This window comes from Coregonus clupeaformis, unplaced genomic scaffold (assembly GCF_020615455.1).
Source record: "Coregonus clupeaformis isolate EN_2021a unplaced genomic scaffold, ASM2061545v1 scaf1162, whole genome shotgun sequence".
Classification (NCBI taxonomy): domain Eukaryota; kingdom Metazoa; phylum Chordata; class Actinopteri; order Salmoniformes; family Salmonidae; genus Coregonus; species Coregonus clupeaformis.
The window spans coordinates 85,001-98,491 of record NW_025534616.1 but is presented as its reverse complement, the minus strand read 5'-3'; the positions used below and the strand labels follow the sequence as shown (position 1 = coordinate 98,491).

The following is a 13,491-nucleotide window of genomic DNA, read 5'->3' as shown; positions in this document are numbered from 1 at the left end:
CATATAGAACACCCCTTCTCCACTATATAGTCCAGACACTAGTTCTCCCCAACATATAGAACACCCTTCTACACTATATAGTCCAGACACTAGTTCTCCTCAACATATAGAACACCCTTCTCCACTATATAGTCCAGACACTAGTTCTACCCCAACATATAGAACACCCTTCTCCACTATAGTCCAGACACTAGTTCTACCCAACATATAGAACACCCTTCTACACTATATAGTCCAGACACTAGTTCTCCCTCAACATATAGAACACCCTTCTCCACTATATAGTCCAGACACTAGTTCTACCCAACATATAGAACACCCTTCTACACTATATAGTCCAGACACTAGTTCTACCCAACATATAGAACACCCTTCTCCACTATATAGTCCAGACACTAGTTCTACCCAACATATAGAACACCCTTCTCCACTATATAGTCCAGACACTAGTTCTCCTCAACATATAGAACACCCTTCTCCACTATATAGTCCAGACACTAGTTCTCCCCAACATATAGAACACCCTTCTCCACTATATAGTCCAGACACTAGTTCTCCTCAACATATAGAACACCCTTCTCCACTATATAGTCCAGACACTAGTTCTACCCAACATATAGAACACCCTTCTCCACTATATAGTCCAGACACTAGTTCTCCTCAACATATAGAACACCCTTCTCCACTATATAGTCCAGACACTAGTTCTCCCCAACATATAGAACACCCCTTCTCCACTATATAGTCCAGACACTAGTTCTCCTCAACATATAGAACACCCTTCTACACTATATAGTCCAGACACTAGTTCTCCTCAACATATAGAACACCCTTCTCCACTATATAGTCCAGACACTAGTTCTCCTCAACATATAGAACACCCTTCTCCACTATATAGTCCAGACACTAGTTCTCCCCAACATATAGAACACCCTTCTACCTATATAGTCCAGACACTAGTTCTCCCAACAACATATATAGAACACCCTTCTCCACTATATAGTCCAGACACTAGTTCTCCCCAACATATAGAACACCCTTCTCCACTATATGGTTCCAGACACTAGTTCTACCCAACATATAGAACACCCTTCTCCACTATATAGTCCAGACACTAGTTCTACCCAACATATAGAACACCCTTCTACACTATATAGTCCAGACACTAGTTCTACCCAACATATAGAACACCCTTCTACACTATATAGTCCAGACACTAGTTCTCCCCAGCATATAGAACACCCTTCTCCACTATATAGTCCAGACACTAGTTCTCCTCAACATATAGAACACCCTTCTCCACTATATAGTCCAGACACTAGTTCTACCCAACATATAGAACACCCTTCTCCACTATATAGTCCAGACACTAGTTCTACTCAACATATAGAACACCCTTCTCACACTATATAGTCCAGACACTAGTTCTCCCTCAACATATAGAACACCCTTCTCCTCTAGCACCTTACTTATAGTCCAGACACTAGTTCTACCCAACATATAGAACACCCTTCTCCACTATATAGTCCAGACACTAGTTCTCCTCAACATATAGAACACCCTTCTCCACTATATAGTCCAAACACTAGTTCTCCTCAACATATAGAACACCCTTCTCCACTATATAGTCCAGACACTAGTTCTACCCAACATATAGAACACCCTTCTACACTATATAGTCCAGACACTAGTTCTCCTCAACATATAGAACACCCTTCTCCACTATATAGTCCAGACACTAGTTCTACCCAACATATAGAACACCCTTCTCCACTATATAGTCCAGACACTAGTTCTACCCAACATATAGAACACCCCTTCTCCACTATATAGTCCAGACACTAGTTCTACCCAACATATAGAACACCCTTCTCCACTATATAGTCCAGACACTAGTTCTCCTCAACATATAGAACACCCTTCTCCACTATATAGTCCAGACACTAGTTCTCCTCAACATATAGAACACCCTTCTCCACTATATAGTCCAGACACTAGTTCTCCTCAACATATAGAACACCCTTCTACACTATATAGTCCAGACACTAGTTCTCCCCAACATATAGAACACCCTTCTCCACTATATAGTCCAGACACTAGTTCTACCCAACATATAGAACACCCTTCTCCACTATATAGTCCAGACACTAGTTCTCCCCAACATATAGAACACCCTTCTACACTATATAGTCCAGACACTAGTTCTCCCCAACATATAGAACACCCTTCTCCACTATATAGTCCAGACACTAGTTCTACCCAACATATAGAACACCCTTCTCCACTATATAGTCCAGACACTAGTTCTCCTCAACATATAGAACACCCTTCTCCACTATATAGTCCAGACACTAGTTCTCCCCAACATATAGAACACCCTTCTACACTATATAGTCCAGACACTAGTTCTCCTCAACATATAGAACACCCCTTCTCCACTATATAGTCCAGACACTAGTTCTACCCAACATATAGAACACCCTTCTCCACTATATAGTCCAGACACTAGTTCTCCTCAACATATAGAACACCCTTCTCCACTATATAGTCCAGACACTAGTTCTCCCTCAACATATAGAACACCCTTCTCCACTATATAGTCCAGACACTAGTTCTACCCAACATATAGAACACCCCTTCTACACTATATAGTCCAGACACTAGTTCTCCTCAACATATAGAACACCCCCTTCTACACTATATAGTCCAGACACTAGTTCTCCTCAACATATAGAACACCCTTCTCCACTATATAGTCCAGACACTAGTTCTACCCAACATATAGAACACCCTTCTCCACTATATAGTCCAGACACTAGTTCTCCCTCAACATATGGAACACCCTTCTACACTATATAGTCCAGACACTAGTTCTCCTCAACATAGAACACCCTTCTCCACTATATAGTCCAGACACTAGTTCTACCCAACATATAGAACACCCTTCTCACTATATAGTCCAGACACTAGTTCTACCCAACATATAGAACACCCTTCTCCACTATATAGTCCAGACACTAGTTCTCCTCAACATATAGAACACCCTTCTCCACTATAGTCAGACACTAGTTCTCCCCACATAGAGAACACCTCTATACTATATAGTCAGACACTAGTTCTCCTCAACATATAGAACACCCTTCTACACTATATAGTCCAGACACTAGTTCTACCCAACATATAGAACACCCTTCTCCACTATATAGTCCAGACACTAGTTCTACCCAACATATAGAACACCCTTCTCCACTATATAGTCCAGACACTAGTTCTCCCAACATATAGAACACCCTTCTCTCACTATATAGTCCAGACACTAGTTCTACCCAACATATAGAACACCCTTCTCCACTATATAGTCCAGACACTAGTTCTCCCTCAACATATAGAACACCCTTCTACACTATATAGTCCAGACACTAGTTCTCCTCAACATATAGAACACCCTTCTCACTATATAGTCCAGACACTAGTTCTCCCCAACATATAGAACACCCTTCTACACTATATAGTCCAGACACTAGTTCTACCCAACATATAGAACACCCTTCTCCACTATATAGTCCAGACACTAGTTCTCCCTCAACATATAGAACACCCTTCTCACTATATGGTCCAGACACTAGTTCTCCTCAACATATAGAACACCCTTCTCCACTATATAGTCCAGACACTAGTTCTCCCTCAACATATAGAACACCCTTCTCCACTATATGTCCAGACACTAGTTCTCCCCAACATATAGAACACCCTTCTCCACTATATGTCCGACACTAGTTCTCCTCAACATATAGAACACCCTTCTCCACTATATAGTCCAGACACTAGTTCTACCCAACATATAGAACACCCTTCTCCACTATATAGTCCAACACTAGTTCTCCTCAACATATAGAACACCCTTCTCCACTATATATCCAGACACTAGTTCTACCCAACATATAGAACACCCTTCTCCACTATATAATCAGACACTAGTTCTACCCAACATATAGAACACCCTTCTCCACTATATAGTCCAGACACTAGTTCTACCCAACATATAGAACACCCTTCTCCACTATATAGTCCAGACACTAGTTCTACCCAACATATAGAACACCCTTCTCCACTATATAGTCCAGACACTAGTTCTCCTCAACATGTAGAACACCCTTCTACACTATATAGTCCAGACACTAGTTCTCCTCAACATATAGAACACCCTTCTCCACTATATAGTCCAGACACTAGTTCTACCCAACATATAGAACACCCTTCTCCACTATATAGTCCAGACACTAGTTCTCCTCAACATATAGAACACCCTTCTCCACTATATAGTCCAGACACTAGTTCTCCCCCAACATATAGAACACCCTTCTCACTATATAGTCCAGACACTAGTTCTCCCTCAACATATAGAACACCCTTCTACACTATAGTCCAGACACTAGTTCTCCCCAACATATAGAACACCCTTCTACACCTATATAGTCCAGACACTAGTTCTCCCCAACATATAGAACACCCTTCTCCACTATATAGTCCAGACACTAGTTCTACCCAACATATAGAACACCCTTCTCCACTATAAGTCCAGACACTAGTTCTCCTCAACATATAGAACACCCTTCTCCACTATATAGTCCAGACACTAGTTCTACCCAACATATAGAACACCCTTCTCCACTATATAGTCCAGACACTAGTTCTCCTCAACATATAGAACACCCTTCTATACTATATAGTCCAGACACTAGTTCTCCTCAACATATAGAACACCCTTCTCCACTATATAGTCCAGACACTAGTTCTCCCCAACATATAGAACACCCTTCTACACTATATAGTCCAGACACTAGTTCTACCCAACATATAGAACACCCTTCTCCACTATATAGTCCAGACACTAGTTCTCCTCAACATATAGAACACCCTTCTCCACTATATAGTCCAGACACTAGTTCTCCTCAACATATAGAACACCCTTCTCCACTATATAGTCCAGACACTAGTTCTCCTCAACATATAGAACACCCTTCTTCCACTATATAGTCCAGACACTAGTTCTCCCTCAACATATAGAACACCCTTCTACACTATATAGTCCAGACACTAGTTCTCACCCAACATATAGAACACCCTTCTCCACTATATAGTCCAGACACTAGTTCTACCCAACATATAGAACACCCTTCTCCACTATATAGTCCAGACACTAGTTCTACCCAACATATAGAACACCCTTCTCCACTATATAGTCCAGACACTAGTTCTACCCAACATATAGAACACCCCTTCTCCACTATATAGTCCAGACACTAGTTCTCCTCAACATGTAGAACACCCTTCTACACTATATAGTCCAGACACTAGTTCTCCTCAACATATAGAACACCCTTCTCCACTATATAGTCCAGACACTAGTTCTACCCAACATATAGAACACCCTCTCCCCTATATAGTCCAGACACTAGTTCTACCCAACATATAGAACACCCTTCTCCACTATATAGTCCAGACACTAGTTCTCCCCAACATATAGAAACACCCTTCTACTACTATATAGTCCAGACACTAGTTCTCCCCAACATATAGAACACCCTTCTCCACTATATAGTCCAGACACTAGTTCTACCCAACATATAGAACACCCTTCTATACTATATAGTCCAGACACTAGTTCTACCCAACATATAGAACACCCTTCTCCACTATATAGTCCAGACACTAGTTCTACCCAACATATAGAACACCCTTCTCCACTATATAGTCCAGACACTAGTTCTACTCAACATATAGAACACCCTTCTCCACTATATAGTAGACACTAGTTCTACCCAACATATAGAACACCCTTCTCCACTATATAGTCCAGACACTAGTTCTACTCAACATATAGAACACCCTTCTCCACTATATAGTCCAGACACTAGTTCTACCCAACATATAGAACACCCTTCTATACTATATAGTCCAGACACTAGTTCTACTCAACATATAGAACACCCTTCTCCACTATATAGTCCAGACACTAGTTCTCCTCAACATATAGAACACCCTTCTCCACTATATAGTCCAGACACTAGTTCTACCCAACATATAGAACACCCTTCTCCACTATATAGTCCAGACACTAGTTCTCCTCAACATATAGAACACCCTTCTACACTATATAGTCCAGACACTAGTTCTCCCCAACATATAGAACACCCTTCTACACTATATAGTCCAGACACTAGTTCTCCCCAACATATAGAACACCCTTCTACACTATATAGTCCAGACACTAGTTCTACCCAACATATAGAACACCCTTCTATACTATATAGTCCAGACACTAGTTCTCCCCAACATATAGAACACCCTTCTCCACTATATAGTCCAGACACTAGTTCTACCCAACATATAGAACACCCTTCTACACTATATAGTCCAGACACTAGTTCTCCCCAACATATAGAACACCCTTCTCCACTATATAGTCCAGACACTAGTTCTCCTCAACATATAGAACACCCTTCTCCACTATATAGTCCAGACACTAGTTCTCCTCAACATATAGAACACCCTTCTCCACTATATAGTCCAGACACTAGTTCTCCTCAACATATAGAACACCCTTCTATACTATATAGTCCAGACACTAGTTCTCCTCAACATATAGAACACCCTTCTCCACTATATAGTCCAGACACTAGTTCTACCCAACATATAGAACACCCTTCTCCACTATATAGTCCAGACACTAGTTCTACCCAACATATAGAACACCCTTCTCCACTATATAGTCCAGACACTAGTTCTACCCAACATATAGAACACCCTTCTCCACTATATAGTCCAGACACTAGTTCTACTCAACATATAGAACACCCTTCTACACTATATAGTCCAGACACTAGTTCTACCCAACATGTAGAACACCCTTCTACACTATATAGTCCAGACACTAGTTCTCCCCAACATATAGAACACCCTTCTACACTATATAGTCCAGACACTAGTTCTACCCAACATATAGAACACCCTTCTCCACTATATAGTCCAGACACTAGTTCTCCTCAACATGTAGAACACCCTTCTCCACTATATAGTCCAGACACTAGTTCTACCCAACATATAGAACACCCTTCTACACTATATAGTCCAGACACTAGTTCTCCTCAACATGTAGAACACCCTTCTACACTATATAGTCCAGACACTAGTTCTACCCAACATATAGAACACCCTTCTACACTATATAGTCCAGACACTAGTTCTACCCAACATATAGAACACCCATCTACACTATATAGTCCAGACACTAGTTCTCCTCAACATATAGAACACCCTTCTACACTATATAGTCCAGACACTAGTTCTCCTCAACATATAGAACACCCTTCTACACTATATAGTCCAGACACTAGTTCTCCTCAACATATAGAACACCCTTCTACACTATATAGTCCAGACACTAGTTCTCCTCAACATATAGAACACCCTTCTCCACTATATAGTCCAGACACTAGTTCTCCTCAACATATAGAACACCCTTCTCCACTATATAGTCCAGACACTAGTTCTACCCAACATATAGAACACCCTTCTACACTATATAGTCCAGACACTAGTTCTCCTCAACATATAGAACACCCTTCTATACTATATAGTCCAGACACTAGTTCTCCTCAACATATAGAACACCCTTCTATACTATATAGTCCAGACACTAGTTCTACCCAACATATAGAACACCCTTCTACACTATATAGTCCAGACACTAGTTCTACCCAACATATAGAACACCCTTCTACAATATATAGTCCAGACACTAGTTCTACCCAACATATAGAACACCCTTCTCCACTATATAGTCCAGACACTAGTTCTCCTCAACATATAGAACACCCTTCTACACTATATAGTCCAGACACTAGTTCTCCTCAACATGTAGAACTTCCTGTCTAACTTCCTGTCTAACTTCCTGTCTAACTTCCTGTCTATTCCAGTCTAACATATAAACAGAGAGGGGTGTTACCTGTATGATTCCGTGTCCTTGTGCGAACACCTCGATGTTGTCTACTTTCAGAGCTGTGTTCTCCAGAGCTCTCCTCACCGCAGGCACCGACGGACGGATACCATTCTGCTTCAGTCCTGCAGCACACAACACACATTAACAACACACACACACACACACACACACACACCCCTCCCTCCCTCACACACCCCTCCCAACCCACCTGACAGCACCAGGGCGATCCCTCCACAGGCGTTAGGGGAGGACATGGAGGTCCCGTTCATCAGCTGAGTTCCTCTGAGGGTCCAGTTGGGTACGGAGGCGATGGCCCCACCCGGAGCACTGATACTGACCCCCAGGGCCCCGTCCGTACTGGGGCCCCGAGACGACCAGGTGTACTGGTTAGGAGGAAGCTTCTCTCTCAGGGAATACTCTGCTACCATCATGTCTGGGGTCACATACGCTCCCACGCCTGGACGACAGGGTGGTGGGGGAGGAGACATCCTTTCAGCACATATTGAAAAGGCAGATCATGACAGAAACCCAGTGACCGCTCCCAGCAGTGTGTACCTATAACAGCGGCGGAGGTGCCTCCAGGGCAGCCTACAGTAGAGAGACAGGGCCCGTTGTTCCCAGCACTGGACACAAACAATACGTTGTGTTTCTGAACCGCGTCTCCTATCACCTCACAGATCCTCCTGTTGGACCACACACAGAGGGTAACCACACACAGAGGGTAACCACACACAGAGGGTAACCACACACAGAGGGTAACCACACACAGAGGGTAACCACACACACACAGAGGTAACCACACACACAGAGGGTAACCACACACAGAGGGTAACCACACACAGAGGGTAACCACACACAGAGGGTAACCACACACAGAGGGTAACCACACACACACAGAGGGTAACCACACACACACAGAGGGTAACCACACACACACAGAGGGTAACCACACACAGAGGGTAACCACACACACACAGAGGGTAACCACACACAGAGGGTAACCACACAGAGAGGGTAACCACACACAGAGGGTAACCACACACACACAGAGGGTAACCACACACACACAGAGGGTAACCACACACACACAGAGGGTAACCACACACAGAGGGTAACCACACACACACAGAGGGTAACCACACACAGAGGGTAACCACACACACAGAGGGTAACCACACACAGAGGGTAACCACACACACACAGAGGGTAACCACACACACACACAGAGGGTAACCACACACACACAGAGGGTAACCACACACAGAGGGTAACCACACACACAGAGGGTAACCACACACAGAGGGTAACCACACACACACAGAGGGTAACCACACACAGAGGGTAACCACACACACACAGAGGGTAACCACACACAGAGGGTAACCACACACACAGAGGGTAACCACACACAGAGGGTAACCACACACACACAGAGGGTAACCACACACACACAGAGGGTAACCACACACACACAGAGGGTAACCACACACACAGAAAGGGTAACCACACACACAGAAAGGGTAACCACACACAGAGGGTAACCACACACAGAGGGTAACCACACACAGAGGGTAACCACACACACACAGAGGGTAACCACACACAGAGGGTAACCACACACACAGAGGGTAACCACACACACAGAGGGTAACCACACACAGAGGGTAACCACACACACACAGAGGGTAACCACACACAGAGGGTAACCACACACACACACAGAGGGTAACCACACACACACACAGAGGGTAACCACACACACACAGAGGGTAACCACACACACACACACAGAGGGTAACCACACACACACAGAGGGTAACCACACACACAGAAAGGGTAACCACACACAGAGGGTAACCACACACAGAGGGTAACCACACACAGAGGGTAACCACACACACACACGGGGGTAACCACACACAGAGGGTAACCACACACACAAGAGGGTAACCACACACACAGAGGGTAACCACACACAGAGGGTAACCACACACAGAGGGTAACCACACACAGAGGGTAACCACACACAGAGGGTAACCACACACACAGAGGGTAACCACACACACACACAGAGGGTAACCACACACAGAGGGTAACCACACACACACAGAGGGTAACCACACACACACACACACAGAGGGTAACCACACACACACAGAGGGTAACCACACACACACAGAGGGTAACCACACACACAGAAAGGGTAACCACACACAGAGGGTAACCACACACAGAGGGTAACCACACACAGAGGGTAACCACACACACACAGAGGGTAACCACACACACACACAGAGGGTAACCACACACACAGAGAGGGTAACCACACACACAGAGAGGGTAACCACACACAGAGGGTAACCACACACAGAGGGTAACCACACACAGAGGGTAACCACACACAGAGGGTAACCACACACACAGAGAGGGTAACCACACAGAGGGTAACCACACACAGAGGGTACCCACACACAGAGGGTAACCACACACAGAGGGTAACCACACACAGAGGGTAACCACACACACAGAGGGTAACCACACACAGAGGGTAACCACACACAGAGGGTAACCACACACAGAGGGTAACCACACACAGAGGGTAACCACACACAGAGGGTAACCACACACACAGAGGGTAACCACACACAAGAGGGTAACCACACACACACAGAGGGTAACCACACACACACAGAGGGTAACCACACACAGAAACCACACACAGAGGGTAACCACACACAGAGGGTAACCACACACACAGAGGGTAACCACACACAGAGGGTAACCACACACAGAGGGTAACCACACACAGAGGGTAACCACACACACAGAGGGTAACCACACACAGAGGGTAACCACACACACACAGAGAGGGTAACCACACACAGAGGGTAACCACACACACAGAGAGGGTAACCACACACAGAGGGTAACCACACACAGAGGGTAACCACACACAGAGGGTAACCACACACAGAGGGTAACCACACACAGAGGGTAACCACACACAGAGGGTAACCACACACACAGAGGGTAACCACACACACAGAGGGTAACCACACACACAGAGGGTAACCACACACAGAGGGTAACCACACACAGAGGGTAACCACACACAGAGGGTAACCACACACAGAGGGTAACCACACACACAGAGGGTAACCACACACACAGAGAGGGTAACCACACACAGAGGGTAACCACACACAGAGGGTAACCACACACAGAGGGTAACCACACACAGAGGGTAACCACACACAGAGGGTAACCACACACAGAGGGTAACCACACACACACACAGAGGGTAACCACACACAGAGGGTAACCACACACAGAGGGTAACCACACACAGAGGGTAACCACACACACAGAGGGTAACCACACACAGAGGGTAACCACACACAGAGAGGTAACCACACACAGAGGGTAACCACACACAGAGGGTAACCACACACAGAGGGTAACCACACACAGAGGGTAACCACACAGAGGGTAACCACACACAGAGGGTAACCACACACACACAGAGGGTAACCACACACAGAGGGTAACCACACACAGAGAGGGTAACCACACACAGAGGGTAACCACACACAGAGGGTAACCACACACAGGGGGTAACCACACACAGAGGGTAACCACACACACAGAGGGTAACCACACACAGAGGGTAACCACACACAGAGAGGGTAACCACACACAGAGGGTAACCACACACAGAGGGTAACCCACACACAGAGGGTAACCACACACAGAGGGTAACCACACACACACAAACACACAGAGGGTAACCACACACAGAGGGTAACCACACACACACAGAGGGTAACCACACACACACAGAGGGTAACCACACACAGAGAGGGTAACCACACACAAAGGGTAACCACACACAGAGGGTAACCACACACAGAGGGTAACCACACACAGAGGGTAACCACACACAGGGGGTAACCACACACAGAGGGTAACCACACACACAGAGGGTAACCACACACAGAGAGGGTAACCACACACAGGGGGTAACCACACACAGGGGGTAACCACACACAGGGGTAACCACACACAGAGGGTAACCACACACAGAGGGTAACCACACACAGAGGGTAACCACACACACACAGAGGGTAACCACACACAGAGGGTAACCACACACACACAGAGGGTAACCACACACAGGGGGTAACCACACACAGAGAGGGTAACCACACACAGAGAGGGTAACCACACACACGAGGGTAACCACACACAGAGGGTAACCACACACAGAGGGTAACCACACACAGAGGGTAACCACACACACAGAGGGTAACCACACACACAGAGGGTAACCACACACAGAGGGTAACCACACACAGAGGGTAACCACACACAGAGGGTAACCACACACACAGAGGGTAACCACACACAGAGGGTAACCACACACAGAGAGGGTAACCACACACACAGAGGGTAACCACACACAGAGGTAACCACACACAGAGGGTAACCACACACAGAGGGTAACCACACACAGAGGGTAACCACACACAGAGGGTAACCACACACAGAGGGTAACCACACACACAGAGGGTAACCACACACAGAGGGTAACCACACACAGAGGGTAACCACACACAGAGGGTAACCACACACAGAGGGTAACCACACACACAGAGAGGGTAACCACACACAGAGGGTAACCACACACAGAGGGTAACCACACACAGAGAGGGTAACCACACACAGAGGGTAACCACACACAGAGGGTAACCACACACAGAGGGTAACCACACACAGAGGGTTACCACACACAGAGGGTAACCACACACAGAGGGTAACCACACACAGAGGGTAACCACACACAGAGGGTAACCACACACACACAGAGGGTAACCACACACACACAAACACACAGAGGGTAACCACACACAGAGGGTACCCACACACAGAGGGTAACCACACACAGAGGGTAACCACACACAGAGGGTAACCACACACACAGAGGGTAACCACACACACAGAGGGTAACCACACACACAGAGGGTAACCACACACACAGAGGGTAACCACACACAGAGGGTAACCACACACAGAGGGTAACCACACACAGAGGGTAACCACACACAGAGGGTAACCACACACAGAGGATAACCACACACAGAGGGTAACCACACACAGAGGGTAACCACACACAGAGGGTAACCACACACACACAAACACACAGAGGGTAACCACACACAGAGGGTAACCACACACAGAGGGTAACCACACACACAGAGGGTAACCACACACACAGAGGGTAACCACACACAGAGGGTAACCACACACAGAGGGTAACCACACACACAGAGGGTAACCACACACAGAGGGTAACCACACACAGAGGGTTACCACACACAGAGGGTAACCACACACAGAGGGTACCCACACACAGAGGGTACCCACACACAGAGGGTAACCACACACAGAGGGTAACCACACACAGAGGGTAACCACACACACAGAGGGTA

At 45.9% G+C, this 13,491-nt stretch overlaps 1 protein-coding gene across 1 annotated transcript in view; it reads right to left on the bottom strand.

Moving 5' to 3' along the window:
- LOC121563375 (tripeptidyl-peptidase 2) overlaps positions 1–13,491 on the bottom strand; it is a 73,272-nt gene that overhangs the window by 43,936 nt on the left and 15,845 nt on the right. Inside the window, 3 exon segments of the mRNA XM_045217644.1 lie at positions 8,009–8,124; positions 8,211–8,459; positions 8,558–8,685. Of these exon segments, the coding sequence (XP_045073579.1) occupies positions 8,009–8,124; positions 8,211–8,459; positions 8,558–8,685 (493 nt within the window).